The sequence below is a fragment of the Danio rerio genome, chromosome 17, assembly GCF_052040795.2.
Source record: "Danio rerio strain M-AB ecotype USA chromosome 17, GRCz13ab, whole genome shotgun sequence".
Taxonomy (NCBI): Eukaryota; Metazoa; Chordata; class Actinopteri; order Cypriniformes; family Danionidae; genus Danio; species Danio rerio.
The window spans coordinates 13,914,519-13,935,000 of record NC_141037.1 but is presented as its reverse complement, the minus strand read 5'-3'; the positions used below and the strand labels follow the sequence as shown (position 1 = coordinate 13,935,000).

The 20,482-nt window shown below is 33.8% G+C and overlaps 1 protein-coding gene across 26 annotated transcripts in view; it reads right to left on the bottom strand.

The window, feature by feature from the left end:
* Window positions 1-20,482, bottom strand: part of ralgapa1 (Ral GTPase activating protein catalytic subunit alpha 1) — a 161,912-nt gene that overhangs the window by 133,462 nt on the left and 7,968 nt on the right. For all 26 annotated transcript variants that reach the window (XR_015513095.1, XR_015513092.1, XR_015513089.1 and 23 more), the window contains exons 2-4: window positions 10,517-10,627; window positions 4,869-4,918; window positions 1,615-1,672 (exon numbers count right to left, since the gene is read on the bottom strand). Coding sequence is in view for 8 of the 26 variants with exons in the window: in XM_087290133.1 (XP_087146259.1) it covers window positions 1,615-1,672; window positions 4,869-4,918; window positions 10,517-10,627 (219 nt within the window). In the remaining 18 variants the exon portion in view is untranslated. The remainder of the gene's footprint in view (window positions 1-1,614; window positions 1,673-4,868; window positions 4,919-10,516; window positions 10,628-20,482) is intronic.

Here is a 20,482-nt window from a genome sequence, read left to right as displayed (position 1 = left end):
GAAAACTCTAGGTTTTAAGAGTACTATATGACCAGGTGGAAAAATAAAATGTGTTAAAAATGCATCTTTTCCATGTTCAATTTGAGTTTTGCACCCTGGCGGCATTTTCACAAACTGCTGTTACACATAAAAACATTTTAATAATCCCTTTGTTCTGCGGCAGCATCATACACGGCGGTAGTGGTCATTATAAACTGTCACTAACTGTATATATACATATAATAACACACATTGTTTAAATACTTAATTTTTCTATGCATGATGAAACCTATTAGAATGCAGCTAGAATGATCCAATCATTCAAATTATGAAAGCAAAAATATTCTTGTATGCTTATATTTACAATACATAATATAGTTATGAAATATCACACAAGCAAGAATGTCAGCAAGTGAGCTCAACTGCAAATATGCGCGTAAGTTACATTTTAGACATAAAACTTTTTCCTGGACATAGCACTGCAATATTTCATTCCAAAATGCAACTTCATCCTCTCATTTGAAAAAAAAGGTAACACTTTATTTTGATGGTCCATTTAAGTATTAGTAGACTGTCTGCTTAATATCTGTTGATACTGCTCCTTCAACAGACATTTAACTGACTAGAAAAAAAATTGCAAGTACCTGTCAACTTACACTAACCCTAACCCCAAGCCTAACATTCTACTAAAATATCTAATGAGAATTAATTGACATGTAGATGCAATGAAACTTAAATTCAACAAACGAACCATCAAAATAAAGCGTGACCAAATTATCCATTCATAAAGCCAGTAAATTCTAAATTAATCAGCTGTTTTGAACAAAACATCTGAATGAGCGACTCAATATGTCTACTGGCATATTTAGCGTATTTATCTATGACAAACATAAATAGCCATTAGCCAAGGAAATAAAAATACACTTAGCAAAAGACAGTTTAATTATTATTAATATTAGTTAAAAAATTTATTTATATTTTATAGTTAGTAAATATATTATACCCCTACTAATTAGAAAATGTATTCTGTTTTCCAATTTACAAAATTATAGAGAAAGTTAAAGGAAAATTATTTAAATAATGGTCCATTAGTTAATCTTAGTTAATGTATTTACTGACATGAACAAACCATTAGTTATACATTACGGTATTAATTCATCTTTGTTAATGTTATTTAAGTTCAATTACGTTAATTCATGTTAACTCACAGTGCATTAACTCATGTTAACAAGCACAACTTTGGATTTAAAAAATGCATTAGTTAATGCTGAGCTATAATTTATTAAAGCTTTACAAAATTATTCATACTTAATGTTAGTAAATGCATTAATTAATGGACCATATTAATGTAAGTGTTACCAAATTTCATTGTTATTTTACAAAACCATTCAAAAGTCTGAGACAAATTAAAAATTAAATTGATTTTAAAAATGTTGGTAAAGACGTTTATAATATTTATTATGCACTACATAAGCTTATTAAAATGCTTTCTGATGTATCACTTGACACTAAATCACATGAATTAAGTACATTTTAAAAATATATAAAAACAGAAAACACAATGTCAACTTATTATTGCTTTCTCATGAAATGCTAATAATAATATATATATTTTTAAGAAATATAAATCTTTACCTATGCTGTGGAACTGCCATCTTCCTTGTATTCGCTCTGGTAACAGCTGTAGGATTTTCTGCAATGTAAGCATATGGATTTGACTGCAGACAAGCCAATATATTCACTCATGTTAGTACACGCATTAAAACATCTGAAGAGATTACTATATGAGCATAGCTCGTAGCATATATTTACATTTCAAAACAGATGAGCAGATTTGTGCAAACACGCATTACTGGGCTTCCATGTGACACTACAGGCTGCAATGTTGCAATAGCTTCCTTATGTGCAGAAATCACACTTGTCTCATCATGATGGTGCGTTTAAAGAAGCATCTTCAGTTTTCACTATTACTAATAGCCCATGGGGCAAACCAGCCGAGCGAAAAGCTTAAGTGTGACTCATAAGCCTTTTGGGTGAGGCAAAGAACACCTGTTTTTTTCTTTCTGTTTGAGAGACACATCAGTTATCTGTCAGGTGCATGTCAATCTTTTCTTATCAATGATGTCTTTACTGATGACTACGCCCACACGGAATCTGCACACGCGGAAATACGCTGATTTTTAGCCAATCATTAAGTCTATGTATTTACTTGTGTGGATGTGTGTACATTTTTATTTATTCAGTTTTTAAATTCATTTCACTAATTTTATTGTGATATAATAACAGCAATATTAAAATGGTTATATGATTTATTTTCAATACAGTTTGTGTCTTTCAGTAGATATATTATATGAGAGACTTGTTTTGTTTACCAGATAAGTGGATCTAATTGGATCTGCATTGTAAACATTAAATAAAAGTTAAAAATGTATTATTTTTTTTATTTAATATATTAAATCCACAGATTTTTTACAAAATTCTCTGCAGAAATAGCAAAAATGTGTGCAGATTATATCTGGCCCTACTGATGACACTGATGCTTCAGCAAATACAGAAAAACTCAACTGTGAGAGGAGACAAGTGTTGGGTTTGTTTCTGTTATGTTTTAATGCCATATTATTTATAATCATGGCAACTTTCAATACATAATTTACAATAAAAGCAGTTTCTTAATAAACAAGCTTTAACCAAATAATATACAATTCAATTCGATTTGTTTAATGCTTCTCACAATAATTATTGTTTCAAAGCAGCTTTATATGAAGGACGCCTATTTACCCTTTTTCAAGATCTAAGAGAAGTCTTTTATGTCTCCAGAATGTGCCTGTAAAGTTTCAGCTAAAAAAAAAGCCATCAGATTAATTATTACACCTTTTAGAAGATTAGAACTCTCTGCTCTGAACACAACGTAGCTGTTTTGTGGCCTGTGCCTTTAATGCTAGTTGTTCTTGCCCACCGTTACCCCGAGTCTGTCAGAGTGAGGCTCAATCTCCGCCTCGGCTTCGTCAGATAAACAGCACAGTGACAGACATGAAGGAAGTAGATCTCACGTAACATTTGTAAGAAAAACTACAGTAAGAACTTTCCCAATGATTATTTGTGTATTTCTTATGGAGTTGCAACGATGACGAGTCACACACAACGTTGTTATAAAGTTCATGCATACACAGGGCACACGTTTAACTTTGCATTGTTTTTGCAGACAAATGTGACAGGATACATGTTAATATCCGCTGCTGTATGTATATCCGTTATGTTAATGTATAAACCTGATTTAACGTCCACAATTTAGGATTGAATCGTCTTCTTTTATATTGTACTGACATGCGGCTGCGGTGATAAAGACGGTTGAAATTCATTACAGACATGCAGAGTTTTGAAAACATTTTAAACTTGTAAAACTTATTCTTGATCACATTTGATGATGATTGATGATCACAGAGAGCTGAACAGATCTTTTGATTCTGGTTGCTCTGTGCACATCCTGTCTTGTTGATATGATTATAAGCGTTACTACAGAGACATGTTAATATGGGGCTGTCAATCAATTCGGTCGGCGAGAAAACTGCACTCCTATGTCATGATGGGCCTCAAACTGGGAGAGATTTTAATCCTATTTTAATGTCAGGAAATTTATGTAATTAATAATTAATTTAAATTAAATAATTAATTTAAATTAATGTCAGGGTTTATATCACTCCAGTATTTTAGTGAACACACTATACCTCACACAGTTCTGTCCAAACAGCTTACAAAAGATGTTTTTCATCATAAATGTTACCATAACTTTATTAGTAACTAATAACTTTAACTAATAAATTAGTCACTAACACAGGGCTCAACAATAAGGACTGCCTGATGGCAGACGCTCAGAACAGTAGACCGAATCGTTACCGGGACGATCTGGCCAGTGCTGCCTTGTCACTAAAAGTTTCATTTGCTTGCGACTATTTGTCAATTGCATGCAAATACAGTCTTAGAATCGAGAAACATTTTGCGCTTTTAACCATTTAAATGCCACCTTCTCTGTGATGTCGTAAACACCATATTACTTTTCTGTTCCTCTTATCTGATTGGATGTGGATGAGCACGTTGTTTTTGTAACCTGGTAACAACCAGTACAACGAATGAAGATATAGCAACAACAAATTATGAGGCAAAAAAAAAAAAAGGCTGTTTTTAATGTCTTGGAAGCAGATATTTATATGGATACAACACAATGAACAAAACAAGCAATTAACGAAATCAAAACCTCGAAGCTTACGCTTATTATACATTTATTATTATTTAAAAAAAATATTTAAATCCTAAATTCACAGGCATTATTTTTGGGATCATTGAGATGATGTCCTGAATAACATCAAAGCAGATATATTATATAACATATTTAAAATACGTGGCTAAGAAATAGCCATTAACTTTTTTTTTTTGGGTGGGGAAATGTGAATATTTTGGCGGGGCAAGTAAAAATCTCAACCATTTGCCCAATTGGTCCAGTAGAACAACTCCTTAGTGTTAATATCATGTAAATATCACTTAGTTAATAGCTTTTAACAGTTAAACTTACTAAACATAGGCGATGTCTATGTGAGAATGTTCAATGAAGTGTTTTGTATATGTATATGTATATATATATATATATGTATATATATATATATATATATATATATATATATATATATATATATATATATATATATATATATATATAAAGATCTTTTAATATAGTCAATGATAAATATTCAACAAAATCTTGCAACATTTTAAACAGAAAGGAATGTTGGGTAGTAGGAAGTGGAATGGTGGAATGGTGGAAGGGAGTGATACAATGATAATAAATTATGCTAATGTTTTTAAGTATCCATCAGGTAATTATCTACATGCCTTACCTCAAATATAAAAAGGATGGAATCGAGCTCTTCCCGTTGGGATTTGTGACCTACAAGAAAAAGAAAACGACAAAAAAACACATTGAACGTCACCAAGGGATCTGAAAAAGCCCACAGGGCTGCTATTAAAAGCTCAACAAACAAGAATTACGTATCTGCTCTGGAAACAAGGGCCATTCAAACATGTGGCATCAAGACCTACTCCAAACTATTTTCTTAATCAATTATAACGAACGATTTTCAGCTTTTAAGTGCACATTTAACCAAAAGTTGATCATTTAAAGTCTGTATGGAAATGCATTTTATGCTGTCGATTGCAGAATTGCATTGCACTTCATTTTATATTGCAATGCAACTGCTTGGTGGTAATTAAACTAATTAAATCTGACGAAACATGCGTTAATTTCCACACTTAAAAACTTACATTTGCTGTTCAATCAAACTACTTATTTAAAATGAACTGAAACAAAACAATTATTGTGCTTTTTGAGGACAACTTGAATAAATTCACTTATTAGTTTTTACTAATTTAAGTGAATTGAACATTTATGTTCACAAATCGATTGTGTGGAAGCCAGTATTTTTTGCAGTGTATGATAAATAGATTACGAACAGGAAACTAGATTTGACAAAACAAACCATGTACCAAAACAAAAGCATACATTCATCCTTAATCAGCATGACGGGATTGTAAATATACTTTCATTGACTACACTAAAATGCTCAAAATCTGTCAACCAAAAATGGGCAAAACTAAAACAGGTCAAGGTTGACTAAACATGAAAAAAACAGCACAATTGTCAAAGGATTAAAACAACTGTTTAAAATAGCTGAGAAAACAACACTAAGGTGCTGTCAATGCAAGCAATATAAGTGGGCTGTGTTAATGTAAACTGACTCCACACAGTAATTTTAAATTTGACTGTAATAATGCTACAACAATCTTACTAAAATTAAAATGTCCTGAAGAACTACTAAGATGATCTTTTATAGCTAAATACCGGAGTAAAACATGTTTGTTTTAATTTTCACAAACATTCACAAAAAAATGTGATTGTTTACAGACTTCTGATTCATTACTCTATGGGAGAAAACAAGTGTTCATGTCAATACATAAAAATAAACTACTTTAATAATGCTACAACAATCTCAATGAAATTATCCTGATGAACTACCAAGATGAACTTTCAATGCTAAATAGATTATAAACATATCTGCACAATCATTTAATTGCAACACAAAAAATGATCATTTAGTTCTTGATGGGAGAAATGACTAGGAAAAACAAACAAGTGTTTATGCCAATACATTAAAAAAGCTATTGAAATAATACAACAATCTCAATGTAATGCAAATGTCCTGCTGAACTACTAAGATGAAGTTGTAATGCTAAATACTAGAGTAAAAACATATCCATTTTAATTTGCCAAAACATTCAATTACGACACAAGAAAATATGTGATTAAGAACTTCCGATTGATTTCCCTATGGGAGAAATGACTAGAAAAATCAAACAAGTGTTCATGTCAATACATAAAAATAAACTACTGCAGTAATACAACAATCTCATAAATAAAAATAAAAATGTCTCAAAAATAAAAAATAATCTCATTTTTAAATAAAAATGTTCTGCTGAACTACTTAGATACATTTTTACAGCTAGTAAAAACATCCGCTTTTATTTGCACAACATTCAAGTACAACACAAAAACTCCGACTGTTTAAGAACTTCCTCATTTCTCCTAGATAAATCAATCAGAAGAACAAACATGTGTTTATGCCAATAAAAGTAAACTAATGTATTTAATAGTACAACAATCTCATTGAAATGAAAAAACCTGCTGAGATGAAATTTTAAAGCTAAATACCAAAGTAAAAACATTTCCATTTTAATTTGCACAAACATTTAAGTAAAGGATGCTCAGAATAACCGGTTATCCATTAACCGAAAGTAGGTGGTTCGCCTAATCGTGGTTCCCGCAATTTACACTGAAATTTATTCCCACGCCACATGAAAACTGGTCGGGTGCCGCAAAAATGCATAGGTACAGCCGCGGGAATGCAGACAGCCGAGAGGAAAAGAGAGGAGGAAAAGTCACACCAGCAGCCGAGAGGAAAGGTCACGCCAGCAGGTAAAATGGGCCACAGTGAGAGAGAGAGAGAGAGAGAGAGAGAGAGAGAGAGAGAGAGAGAGAGAGAGAGAGAGAGAGAGAGAGAGGAAATGGAGTGAGAATAGGTGCTTCTGCTGTAATTGTCAATGAAAGACTGTACAGAAATCACACACATGCAGTGAAATTGTGCACAGTTGGCACTAGGAGTGTTATAAATACCCGCGCTCACCTCCCTCGCCACACAGCGCATATGAGGTGAATGACGTCAGTACATAATAACCAGTTATGATTATTACTGAACAGATACCGAATTGTCCACGTCTGCATCGCAGTACACCGAAGAAACAATTAATTTTGACAACCCTAACCGAAAGGGTGCGTTTGTAACCAATTAATGGTATTAGTTAAACGATTACAAATTATTAGTTAGATATTTTTAAAGTTTGGCTAAATAAGGGGCGGATCACAGCGAACGCACTTTTTGCATTAAGAGGCGCATCTTTTGAATGGTTTACTAAAGGCAGAGAGTGTTTTACGCGATGCTTATGAGCCCTGCATGACTCGCGTTTTGCCATTGCCCTCTATGTTACCTCAGTCGCATCTTTCATTCTTTATCAAATGAAAACAGAAGCGGGGTTTCTTTTGAGGTGACAGCAGTGTTTGTTTTGTCAAGACGACTACAGGGAACTATTAATTATGGAGGAGAGACTAGTGGTCGCTGTTTCAGGTCACCCAGAGCTGTATTTCTGGTTAGCTTGACACAGACGAGTTGACAAACCAGTGGTGATGCTGATCGTCTGTGTGCTGCATGGAGCCGCGTTATAAACTCAACAAATAGGCTACTGATAATTTAGTGTGGGCTACAACCAACAAACGAGCGTTTTTCCATTTAGAAAATTACAGTTATTAATAGTTCTTATATAATATACATTTTTAAATAGCCTAATCTACCAATAAAACAAATCTAAAGTTTTTCTTGATTTTTGCATAATGATAACTTCACACCAAACGGAGGCTTTCATTTTACAGCTTATAAAACATGTATGTAAAGTAATGCAATATCATATGCCAATAAAACAAAATTGTTATACGCTTTGTAGTAGCCTATACTTTACTAAAAGTCAACATTTTAAGCTTTAAGCTTCATTGTCATTTTCTGTCATCACACGCAGCACACGCACACATGAACTGTGAGACAGAGCAAATAAGTCATAATCATAATTAAGACATAATCTTTAAACTAATGACTTCTATTAAACTCCTCAATTGGTTGTGTTTAAAAAGGAGTTTGCCACCTAAGTAGAAGCTTTAAAAATAACGAAGGGTGAGAAGGCTAAACGATTGTATGATTAGTTTCTAGAATATCGTTTTATTTTACCCCTTACAGTTTCTGTTTGATGTATGCACGCATGTTGTTTTTTTTTCTTTTTAAAAATATTTTATTTTGTTGTTGGTTCATTTGTTTGTATGTTTGTTGTTATTGTTTTTGTCTAAACAGTAAAAAATTAATCTTGAGGCATGTAATTTTCATAAAAAATAATGAAGTGTTCATTAAAAATAATGTGCATACTTTTTGATATTCTGGATTTCTTAAAAAATATTGAGAAGAACTTGCTAAAAAAAATAATAAAAAGGGGTGAATTTGACTTATTTTAAAGCAAACCAGTGCAATTATTAGGCTTAATTTGAGAAACCAATTAACTTGTTTAACAAACTGTATGTACCATTTTGTTATCAGTGGAACATGTAATAAAATGATATTTGGCAAAAATGCATTGTGTATTTATTTCATTATTGCATATTTTACATTTTATAAATGAATAATTTTCATCAATAAGTTTGAGTAAATGGTGGTTAATTTGCTTAAATTATAAAAGCACATTCCACTAACAATATTAAAATCATATTATATCACTGAAAAATACTAATTTTCACATGATTCCTTTAAGTATTTTTTGCTAAAAAAATTAAATTGAGTAAATGGTGGTGGATTTGCATGAATTATAAAAGCAAATCCCAGTAATAATATTAAATTTATCATCTATCTATCGCTCAAAAAAATTATCAATTTTCACTTGATTCATTCAAGTGGTTTTTGCTTAATTGCTTAGTTTTAAAAATTACTTTAAAAACTTGTGGTTACACTATTGCACAGAGTATTTTTAAGTAAATAGCACATACGATTTTTTACAGTGTAATGTTATGGTTTTATATTTGATCCACTGTGTATCTGGCATGTCTCAGTCAGTTTGTGCAAGATTATGTTTGGATAGAGTTTGACCTAAATATTTTTGAAAGACAAAAAAATAAAATAAATACTTTACTTAAAAATGTTGACAGATTTTGTAGTATAATAATAACAGCGGAGCATTAATTAAATGCATATTTTCCGTGGAGCAATCTATTTGAGGTAGCCTGATATTTTTATTTGACAGAAGAAAAAAAAACATGAATGGACATACAGCAAATGCCGGTTCTTAAAAAGGATTCAGTGTTTCCGTTTTGTAATCTAAATTTGTCATTCAAGTAAAAAAAGATCTAGACAAGGATTTACTTTATTCTTTTGTTTAGTTTATTCTGTTTTTCTATGCTGCTGAAAACACTATAGGTGCGTGAAGATGCTCTGTTATGTTCTGAATGCTGTTCGCATGTTAAAATAAATATTTAAAAATGCAATATTTAATGCATCACACAAAATAGGCATATCAATTTTTTAATTAAATAATGTTTTAATATTAATCTGTTGACAATTAACGGTTAATATTCGTTTAACGAGCGGCAGTTGACAGTTGGCAAAATTTATCAAAATGAGCACAACTAAATTAAGTGCAACACAAAAAATTGTTATTGAAAGATTTCCTTGTTATTTCTCCCATAGTGAAATAAATCAGAAGAACAAGCAAGTTGTTAAGCCATTAAATAAAAATAAACTACCGTAATAATGGCACAACAATCTCAATGAAATAAAAAAGTCTGGCTGAACTACTAAGATAAAGTTATATACCGAAGTAAAAACAAAAATTAACAAGTGTTTATGCCAAAACATTAAAATAAAAAAATTAAGAATATACTGGTTTGCAACACAAAGTCATACAACACTTAGAAATTCAATTATGAAAAACAGGTAAACACTGCTTGTACTGAGCAAGGATAACAATCTGAACCAGCTACAGATGCAGCAGAACTAGACGCAATGTAAAGATATCAAATGAGAGGTCAAAGGCAGCGAGCAGTTCTCTGAATACTCAATGAGCGACTGTGCAGTGTTGCGAGACACTAGCCGCGCTCTCTGTGCACTATAACGAGCTTGTGTGACCCAACATGGCTAACCAGAGGCAAGCTAATTTTCCTCAAACGCCATTTCATGGAAACTTGCTCATTAACACTGTGACTCCTGACTCTGTGTTTGCAGAGAGAACAACCAGGAGTAGGTCAACTGCAAAGCAATGCAACTTTGCAAAACATTCAAATAACAAACAAGAGCGCAAAGAATTATATCTTTAAACAACAAAGAATATGAAGTGCTCCAGGTCTTACCTTTCTGTTTCAGGTTAACCTCGATGGTGACAAAGTTTTCAAAGAAGACATAGTAGATGTGGGAGTAATTCTGCTCAAAGAGGTGCTTGAGTTCAGCAGACTCCGCATTTTCTACACAAACAAAAGAAATGTGTTAACATGCTATTTAAAAACTCAAATTATTTGAATGCTGTACTAAAGCACATAATTAAAATGCATTTATTTAAGATGTTGGTCTTGTAATGTCTGCGAATTTATCCTTTTTTTTTTTACTCACTTTAAAAGGTTTTACTCACATCAGAGTTTAATCATCCACCAACAGTCAAACTACAGCGGGGAAAATAAGTATTGAATATGTCATGTTTTTTTGAGGGAATAACATTTTTAAAAAGAACTGTTGACATGGAATTGAACCAGATTTTAATAAGAGCCATAACAAACAATACAAACATAAAAGTAAAAAACAAAACAATCTGAAAAATGAGTTATGTTTAAGAACAACGAAATGACACACGGAGAAAGTGCTGAACTACTGAAACGTGTTTAATACTTTATATAAAAGGCTTTTTTGGTGATAGCAGCCTCTCATATGGAGAATGAAGTCACATGTATTTCTCAGGTCTGAGTTTTTCACGGACTTCAACAGTGTAAACATCTTGATGGTTCTGTGGGTCTCGTCTATCCAATCTGATCTTCATTTTGTATTTCTTATTGGATTGAAGTCCACTGATTGGCTGGGCCATTCTACAGCTTGATTTTCTTTCTCTGAAAGCATTTGAGAGTTTCCTTGTCTGTGTTTTGGATCATTGTCTTGCTGAAATGTCCACCCTGGCTTCATCTTTATCATCCTGATAATGTAGATGCTGGACTGAAGCAGCTAACAATAATTTACAAATGACAAAGGGCGGAGGATTGCTGAAGAACTACTGAGAGATTTCAGCTACTGTCTGGGCTTTCACTGTCTTCTACATCTCCCTTTTATTATTTGTTCAGTACTTTTACCCAAGTCATTTTTTGTTACAGATAATTTGTAATTAGATTTGTTTTCGTTGCATATATGGATTTCTTTGGTTGTTACCAACATCCGGGGAACATTTCAAGTCAACAGCATCTTTACAAATGTGTTTTCTGAGAAAAATGGCGACATGCTTAAAACTTATTTTTCCAGCTGTATACACCTTTTTGAATGTGTACTTGTCTAATTGTGTCTACATTTATGTGTAATGTGTGTTTTTATTATCTACATATGTGTGTTATTGAACATATTTATCATCTTCAGTACAAACTGTATTTAACTGTTATTAGTAGAGTACGTCGTTGTATTTTTGTACTGTCTGAAGCCAGCGCCTAATCTTTTCACTCATCCTAGCACACGACTGCTGATGGTGTAGCAATAACAGTGATTTGAATTGATTCTGTTAGAATCAAATAAACATATTTATTATTTTTTTAATTTTGATGGAATTTTCACGTGCAGCACTTTTCATGATAAAAATGACCCTGCAAGGGATATTTTACCAAGAACATTTCTATAATTATACACAGGGGAAAAAATACAACAGAATTTAAACACCAAGAAATAAGCACATGAATTGTTAGCATATGCATTAAAATGATGCATACAACTGTTGTTTTTTTTTTCCATTTAAACAACAAAGAAAGAAAACTTAACTGCAAAAACACATTTATTAAACCATTTCCTTCACAAAACATTTTGTTGACCTAATATATCATGTGACTAAAAAACTTGATTAACCAGCCAGCAGACAGTTCTCTTTACACCAGGGTTCACCATACTTGTTCCTGGAGGGCCGGTGTCCTGTAGATTTTAGCTCCTTAGCAGAGGACCTCCAGGAATGAGATTGGTGACCCCTGCTCTACATGAAATTAAATGTTGTTTTTAGGTATCCTGAAATGCCTTTTTCTTCATATGATTCAGCACATACACATGAAAATAAATCTTCTTCAAGAGAAAAGGAGGACATAAATATTACATCATTAGCTGTCAGGCATGGGACAATAACCGTTATCAAGGTATACCGCAGTTTGGGGAAAAAATAAAAATAAATAAATAAAAAATAAAAATCAAGGTTTTAAAACAGTCAACATTTTCTGCTATACCTTTCCTACAGTTTAGCTCTGGGCCGATAAATGGCAATCGAAAAGTGTGTCAATATTAGAGATGTACCAAATCTTCGGCCACCAAAAATGTATTGGCCGAAAATATGCTAGGCCATTTATTGGACCCTTTATTTTTGTGGCTTCAGTGATTGTTGGGCTACTCTTTTTAAATCTGAAAGCATTAACAACTTCAATCAAAATATATTGTTTAATAAATATTATCGTTCGTTATCATTCAATATGTAAAATATTTATCGAGATTGCATTTTTAAACCACGGACAAACCACGATGCAAACACATTCACCAAATAAATTCCAGCAGGCTCATTAAATAAGTCATGTGATTTTGTTTTAACAGATCATGTGATAGTAAAAACAGGCACAAAGGGACTGCATTAATGGACAATTTAGTGGACCGACCACATTGTAAAACATCTAAAATGCTGATTGGTCCATTCTAAAAATCAAAGTGGTTCAGTATTATTACCTCCGGAACTGTCTTGAATATCTTGTCTCCCAAAGAGCATCTAAAATACTGCAAAAAGTCCATTGGCTTTCATGTTTATCTTCTGAGATACAAGTATTTTCATAAACAAAAAAACAGACCCTCATTAGCTTCAACCACAGCAAATTACTTTTTTTAAATTGATATTTATCACCAGTTTATCAGGAAGTCACGATTTTGTTCTCTTTGACTCGCTGGAATGAAACAAATCTTTTACGTGATATTCCAGTTTTGCGCCAAGTCTAATTCACTTATTTATATGGAAACATATCGTCCCTTTATGTTTGACCTCTTTACTGTCAAGCTACTAATCAGTCCCTTTCATTACTCAGGAGGATGTGAGTGGATCTTTTTACCGATGCTGAAGTCTATTGTAACCCAGCAACAAAAGGCAATATTTGTGCTTTAAAGATCCTACACACTGTTCAGCTCCTAATGCAGCCAGTCCAGGGGCCTCATGTATCAACGCTGCGTACGCACAAAAACTTTGCGTACGCCAGGTTTCACGCTCAGAATGGCTCACGTTTGGATTTACTAACAATGAACTGAACGTGGGAATGTGCGCAGCTTCACGGCAGCTTTCTGGCAGGCGTACGCACATTTTTTGTGCGTGTCTGTTTTATTTCCATTGGCGACTCCTAGAGGCAGTTGTGTCAAATTCCTCTCTACAAAGTGTCTGAGCCTTGCAATGGCAGCTGTATGAGACGGGTTCATCTAGCAGGTATATAAGGTTTCCATACCATACAGTTGACCAGCTAAACATTAAAGCACAATTTGCAGCAGTCGCCTGTTTTCCCAATTTAATCTGAGCGATCTACCGCACGCACATTGCTATAAAGACACTATCTGAAGATGAATTTGCATGCGTGAATCAGAAACATTTCCATTCAATAAATGTGCAAATAAAATATGATGCACAAACTTATTGATGATTCCTACTTGTCTTTCTCGTGATAAATAGTGGGCAAAAACTGATATGTAGCGGTGCAAAAAAGAAGAAAGAGTTCATCAGACGCTGGATTCGAGCCGAGTTCATGCTCGAACGTGTCAATACATGATCACATGCGTCTTACGAGTAGCGCCACTGAGACTGTTAAGGGTGCTGCAACATTATACAGATATAAACCCCACTATTTCTTTTTTTAATGCACTCAGTGCGATGTTCAGACCCAACTGTGTTAACCGCATCAGCTAAACTCTCCCACTCTATTTTTTTCTTTTGTTGTTAATTCCGGAGAACAAACTTGCAAATAACACCGCTATTCTCCGGTCTACCTCCGAAAGCAGCACCTCTAATTCACATTCTGTTCAAAGTTTCTCTTTTTGCTTGCTTTTGCCTTTGCTTTTTCGTTGGGTTTTGCCATTAGCATAGTCATTAGCATATTCATACGGGGGAGGAGGCAGGGAGGGGTTTTGTGCTCGTGCATGTTGCGCTCAGTTTCACGTTCATTCGGATGTACAAAAGAATATGCGTGAGATTCGGCGTACGCAGTGTTTCATACATCTGAATTTTTTTCTGCATACGCACATTTACAGCTTTGTGCGTACGCAATGTTTTAGTAAGATTTCCACGCAAGTCTTCGTACATGAGGCCCCAGGTCTCTCTCTCTCTCTCTCTCTCAAGTTCAAGTTCAAGTTGCTTTATTGGCATGACATTAAGTACAGTATTGCCAAAGCACTTCAAATATGAAACATATTTAAACCATTAAAAAATTAATAGTAATACAATTAAGATATAATGACAAACACACACACAAAAAACAATACATTAGATAAATATAATAATAATAATAGTAAAAAGTTTAAATTATTTAAATAAGATACATGAGTTTACATTAACCATTTCTTATGGTGTGTAGGGTATATACATATTTTGCAGCTAGTCTAAATGTCAATTCGTCCTCTCCGAGTATATGGTAAAGTTTTTCTAAGTCATTTAAATTAAAAAATGAACTGATCAATGTTTCAAATTTCTCTCTCTCTCTCTCTGACACTCTCACTCTCTCACACACACACACACACACACGCACACACACACGCACACACACGCACACGCGCACACATGCACGCACACGCGCACACACGCACACACGCACACACACACATACACACATACACACACACACACACACAAAGACCCTCAGCATCCAGTCAAGTGCCTCATCCAGTCTGTTAATAGAGCTGTGAGCTAACATGAATATCAGAGCCAACATAGAGAGACCTGCGGCAGTTTTACAGAAACTTCATATCTCAATTCTTGGCTTAAGATTTGAAAAAAAATGTCTGTTTTCTAAGCAAAACTACCATGATGGCTTAACAGAGATAAGACTCAGAGTAAGGATATTTCTGTAAAACAGCCTCTGGTCAAGATAAACACTGATAAATATTCAGGCCAAAGTTGACTTATGTCAGGAAGGAGACTGCATAACTGCTAGCAGACTCATAGTTGTTCATTGAGTCTCTTTAATCATACAAAAGATATGCACACTATGACTTTTTAATAACTTTTTTTTTGTTTGTTTTTTAGGATAACAGTATTTCCAGCAGGAAAGATATCTAAATATGCCATTCTAAATTAAGACAGCAGAAGTCGATAATTCATTTGAATTAATTAGCCTGACATGTTTACTGCTCCAAAATATTTTAAATGTTTCTTAAAATAAAATATATTGTGTTTAAAAAGGAAAAATGTTTTTGTTTTTACTCAGACATAAAGCAGTAATAACAATACGGTGAAACCCTGATATTTTAATCTAATTTTATCATACCATCAGAATCTTATACCGGCCCATGCCTAATGATAATACACAATTATATTATTATTAATTTTTAATAGCCATAACCAAAAATAGTGTCCACTTCACTGTACTGTTATCAGCAACTGAACAATAGTTTAAGGAAACTCAGCTACAACTTTCCTCAAAATGCTTCTCAGTTCAGTTCAGTTTCTTTTATTTTGTCATTCAAAACATCACAATAAAATTGTAATGCAGAACGAAATTACGTTGCATCAGACCCAACAACAACATCAAAAAACATCACTATACAAACACTATAAAATCCTAAAATAAGCTTTTATAATTTCATAAATATATAGTTGTATAAAATATAACCCAATTTAAAAAATCTCTAAAGAGAAAAACTTAATACTTAAATCCATATTTCACCATTTGTTATAATAGTTATAATATTAACAATTTATGCTAGTTTAACTATTTATTGATTTATTATTTCATACTAGCTATCAATAGTGTTTAAGAAACGGTATTATTTAAAAGTCTTATAATGATAGGATAAAAACACGAAACCGCACTGATTTGCTCCTCGGGCTTCTGTAACGCCTGCCTGATGGCATGAGCGTGAGCAGGCTATGGCCAGGGTAGTTGGATCCCTTAAAATTTGCCCAAGACAGACAACGTCAGTGATACAGTTTCTCGATAGATATCAGTTTGAGTCCAACAGACCTTTCAGCTGACTTCATTATTCTCTTAATGGTGTTCTTGTCAGGTACACTGTTATTTTCACACCAAAAGGAGATGCCATTAGTGAGAACACTCTCAACAGCTCCTCTGTAAAAAGTTGTGAGGATTCTCCTGAATTCATCATGACATTGGTTAAAAGTTCAGCACTGAACCAAAGAGCTAAGAATTTTACAGATTGTGGTGCATTTCTAAAGCTCTGGGAACAGACCGACAGAGGGGAATTTTGGCTGAAACTACAGTACATGAGTGAGAACAGACTATCGGATGGTGCTGCACTGGCTGTTGGAAATATTTGTGATCTAAAATAGAACACAGCAGAGAGCCCGAGTGCCTGGCGGTGTATTAGAATCACTCAAAGATAATGGCCCTCATCTTTAAAGATGAACTGAACACTATGGAAAGAACGACGGCACAGATGCTCCCAAAATGTCAATCTCAAGGAATACACACCGTCTAAAAATGCACAAACACTTGTAACTTAAATCCTTTTGATACAAGGATGCTTTGGGTTGTTGCCAGGATGTTAATATATGGTTGCTAAGGCATTACGAGTATAGCTGCTGCTAGGTAGACATTTTCTGGTCAAAGGAAAAGGGATACAAGGTGCCGTCCACACTAGTGCATTTTTATTTTTAAATGAAAACGCCACTCCTTCAAACTGCAGTGCTTCAGAAAAATAATATCCATCCAGGCTATTCAGCGGAAAACGCATTATATGTGACCATTCACACTCACTGTAGACATATGCAGATATTTAATAATTTAATATCATGATAATAAAAATGCTCATATTGATATTGTGGATGGGGCTGGGTGATATGGCAAAACTGCAATCTCGATAATAATTTTCCATATTGAATGATAGCGATATATTTTTCAATACAAGTTGTTAATGTTTCCAGATTGCTTCCAAAATAGTACCCCAACAATGACTGAAGCCACAAAAAACAGAGGATGCATTAAACGGCATAACATTTTCGGCCGATAAATTTCCAGTGGCCAAAAATTTGGTACATATCTAATATCAACACACTATCCCACACAATCCCATTGTTGCCCATTTCTGTTCTGTGATTGGCTTTTAGATCAATATAGAGTAAAAAAAAAGTCCAGAGCTTTTCATTGTTATTGACATACATTTTACTGAAATTCAATATAATATATTTTATCGGCCCAGAGCTAATTGTAGGTTCTACAAAATCCCAGTTTAAAATAGCAGAGGTGTTCATAAAAGCAAAAGGTTTTTAGTAATGGAGACTTAGTCAAAAAACTTAATTATAGCTTAATCAATAATGAGCATTTTCACATGTTCATCTGACCTACTTCTTGCTGAAATATTGTTTATTAACTGTGCAATGAAGCTCCAATAGCTGGTTAATAGTATTTTAGATAAATAAAGTAAAAAAAAAAAGAAGTTAAATCACAGTGAAAATTACAAAAGCTTAATTCATCTTGGTTGGTGTCAATTTCTTAGTAAATGCCTAATAATAGCGCATAACAATCATAGTATAATCTGATTACAAGTCACAAATGTTGTATAAAATGGAGTTAATAAGTAATAAAATTGGGCAGCACAGTGGTGGAGTGTGTAGCACTCTTGCCTTACAGCAAAAAGTTTCGAGACTCTGCTGGGTCAGGTGGCATTTCTGTGTAGAGTTTGCATGTTCTCCCTGTGTTTGCGTGGGTTTCCCTCGGGGTGCTCCGGTTTCCCCCACAAGACATGCGGTACAGGTGAATTGAGTAAGCTAAACTGTCCGTAGTGTACGTGTGTGAATGGAAGCGTACGGATGTTTCCCAGTGATGGGTTGTAACTGGTAGGGCATCCGCTGCGCAAAACGTGCTAGATAAGATGGCGGTTCATTTCGCTGAGGCGACCCCAGATTAATAAAGGGACTAAGCCGAAAAAAAAATGAATGAACTAATAAACTTCAGGTTATTTTGTTTGCTAATGTTAACAAAGTAGCTGTAATAAATATTTTATTTTTCTCACTGCTGAGTTTAATCTATTAACTGGCTGTCACTAATTAAACTTGATTGTAATAATGTGTATTGAACTTTATAATCTTTTTCAATTTAATTTTGGTTACTCTGAATATACACAAGCAGTACACAATTACTTTTTTATTACACCTGGTACACCAACCTTTTTTTTTGCAGCTTAAGTCAATATCATTATATTACCATACATCGTGATACCCTCATGGGCCTACTAATGACATGCAAATTTGTGGCAGCATCCATTATTTGAGAAGGGCTTGATGAATAGGGAAACAATATGCATTTCGGGTGGGAGATATAAAATACGATTTATACATGCATCGCAATTTGTTCTCTAGTGATTTTAAATAGATTTTCAAAAGTTCTCAAATTAAATTGTGACTGTGTGTGCGCCTGCACAAACTAAATAAAAAAAAAAAAAGCCATGACAGGTGCATGTACAGTTGAAGTCAAAATTATTAACCCCCCTGAATTATTAGCCCCGTTTATTTTTTGCCCAATTTGTTTAACGGAGAGAACATTTTTCAGCACATTTCTAAACATAAGTTTCAATAACTAATTTCTAATAAGTGATTTATTTTATCTTTGCCATGATGACAGTAAATAATATTTGACAAGATATTTTTCAAAACACTTCTATACAGCTTAAAGTGATATTTAAAGGCTTAACTAGGTTAATTAGGTTAACTAGGCAGGTTAGGGTAATTAGGCAACTTATTTTGTTTAGTGATGGTTTGTTCTGTAGACTATCAAAAAAATTATAGCCTAAAGGGGCTAATAATTTTGACCTTAAAATGGGATTTAAATTTTTTTTTAAAAACTGCTTTTATTCTAGCCCAAATAAAACAAATAAGACTTTCTCCAGAAGAAAAAATATTATCAAACACACTGTGAAAATGTCCTTGCTCTGGTAAACACAATTTAGGAAACATTTAAAAAAGGAAAAAAATAAAATAAAATTCAAAGGTGCTTTAGTAACTCTGATTTCAACTGTATGCTGCCGAATTTGCTTAATTTAGATAACGACAGACAAATGTAAAATTTTTAAACATGTGGCATGGCGCTGCCCTTCTCATCCACTGTTCAAATTCCTGCAATGCCTCAGCACGAAACCTTGAGTCGTCATACACACAGCGCAAGCTCGTTGTTATCGTCCAGTGCAAGCTTTATGAATAATATGTAAAGTTGGAAAAATGTTTTTGTACAGCCAAAGAAAAAACGTTGGAATGTGAAAAATCTAATGACTCTCTGAATCAGATTGGATCGTAAAGTCACTAAAGATTCCCACCTCTAAGTGCCAGGACACACCAAGCTGACGCGACACAACTAGCAAAAAATTTGCCTTGGTTGGATCACGTCTGGGCCAAAATGCTGCATGTGAACACATCAAATGGACAAAAGCCAACTGAAATAACAGTTGCATTCTGCGCCTACACAAGATGATGTGTCTTTCTGCAGGGGGCAGTATCTGTTTTCTCCTTCCACACAGAGAAACAGAACAAGAAAAATGTAGCAAAATTACAATGTGACCCTTCTTCGCTTGAATTGTTTACTTATACGTCACTTCACCACGTCACGCTCGCATTTATTCAATGGTTAATAACCAGTAAGAGCGCTCTTTATTTAGCCAACGACCAACACAGATTCTACATGCTAAATCAGGCCAATAAGCTCAGACGTTAACTCAACGAGAAGCAACATGTGGAACACACCAAAACAACTACTGACGGACTGACAAAACCCTACGGCCAACTATCGCCTTGGCTAGTACAGGCCCTAATGGATGCCAGACATAACCATAACGAAACTTGTCCATTTATAAACTAATATTTACTAGCGTAAAAAGTACCTAATAATAAAGTTTTTTCTAAACCATCCGAT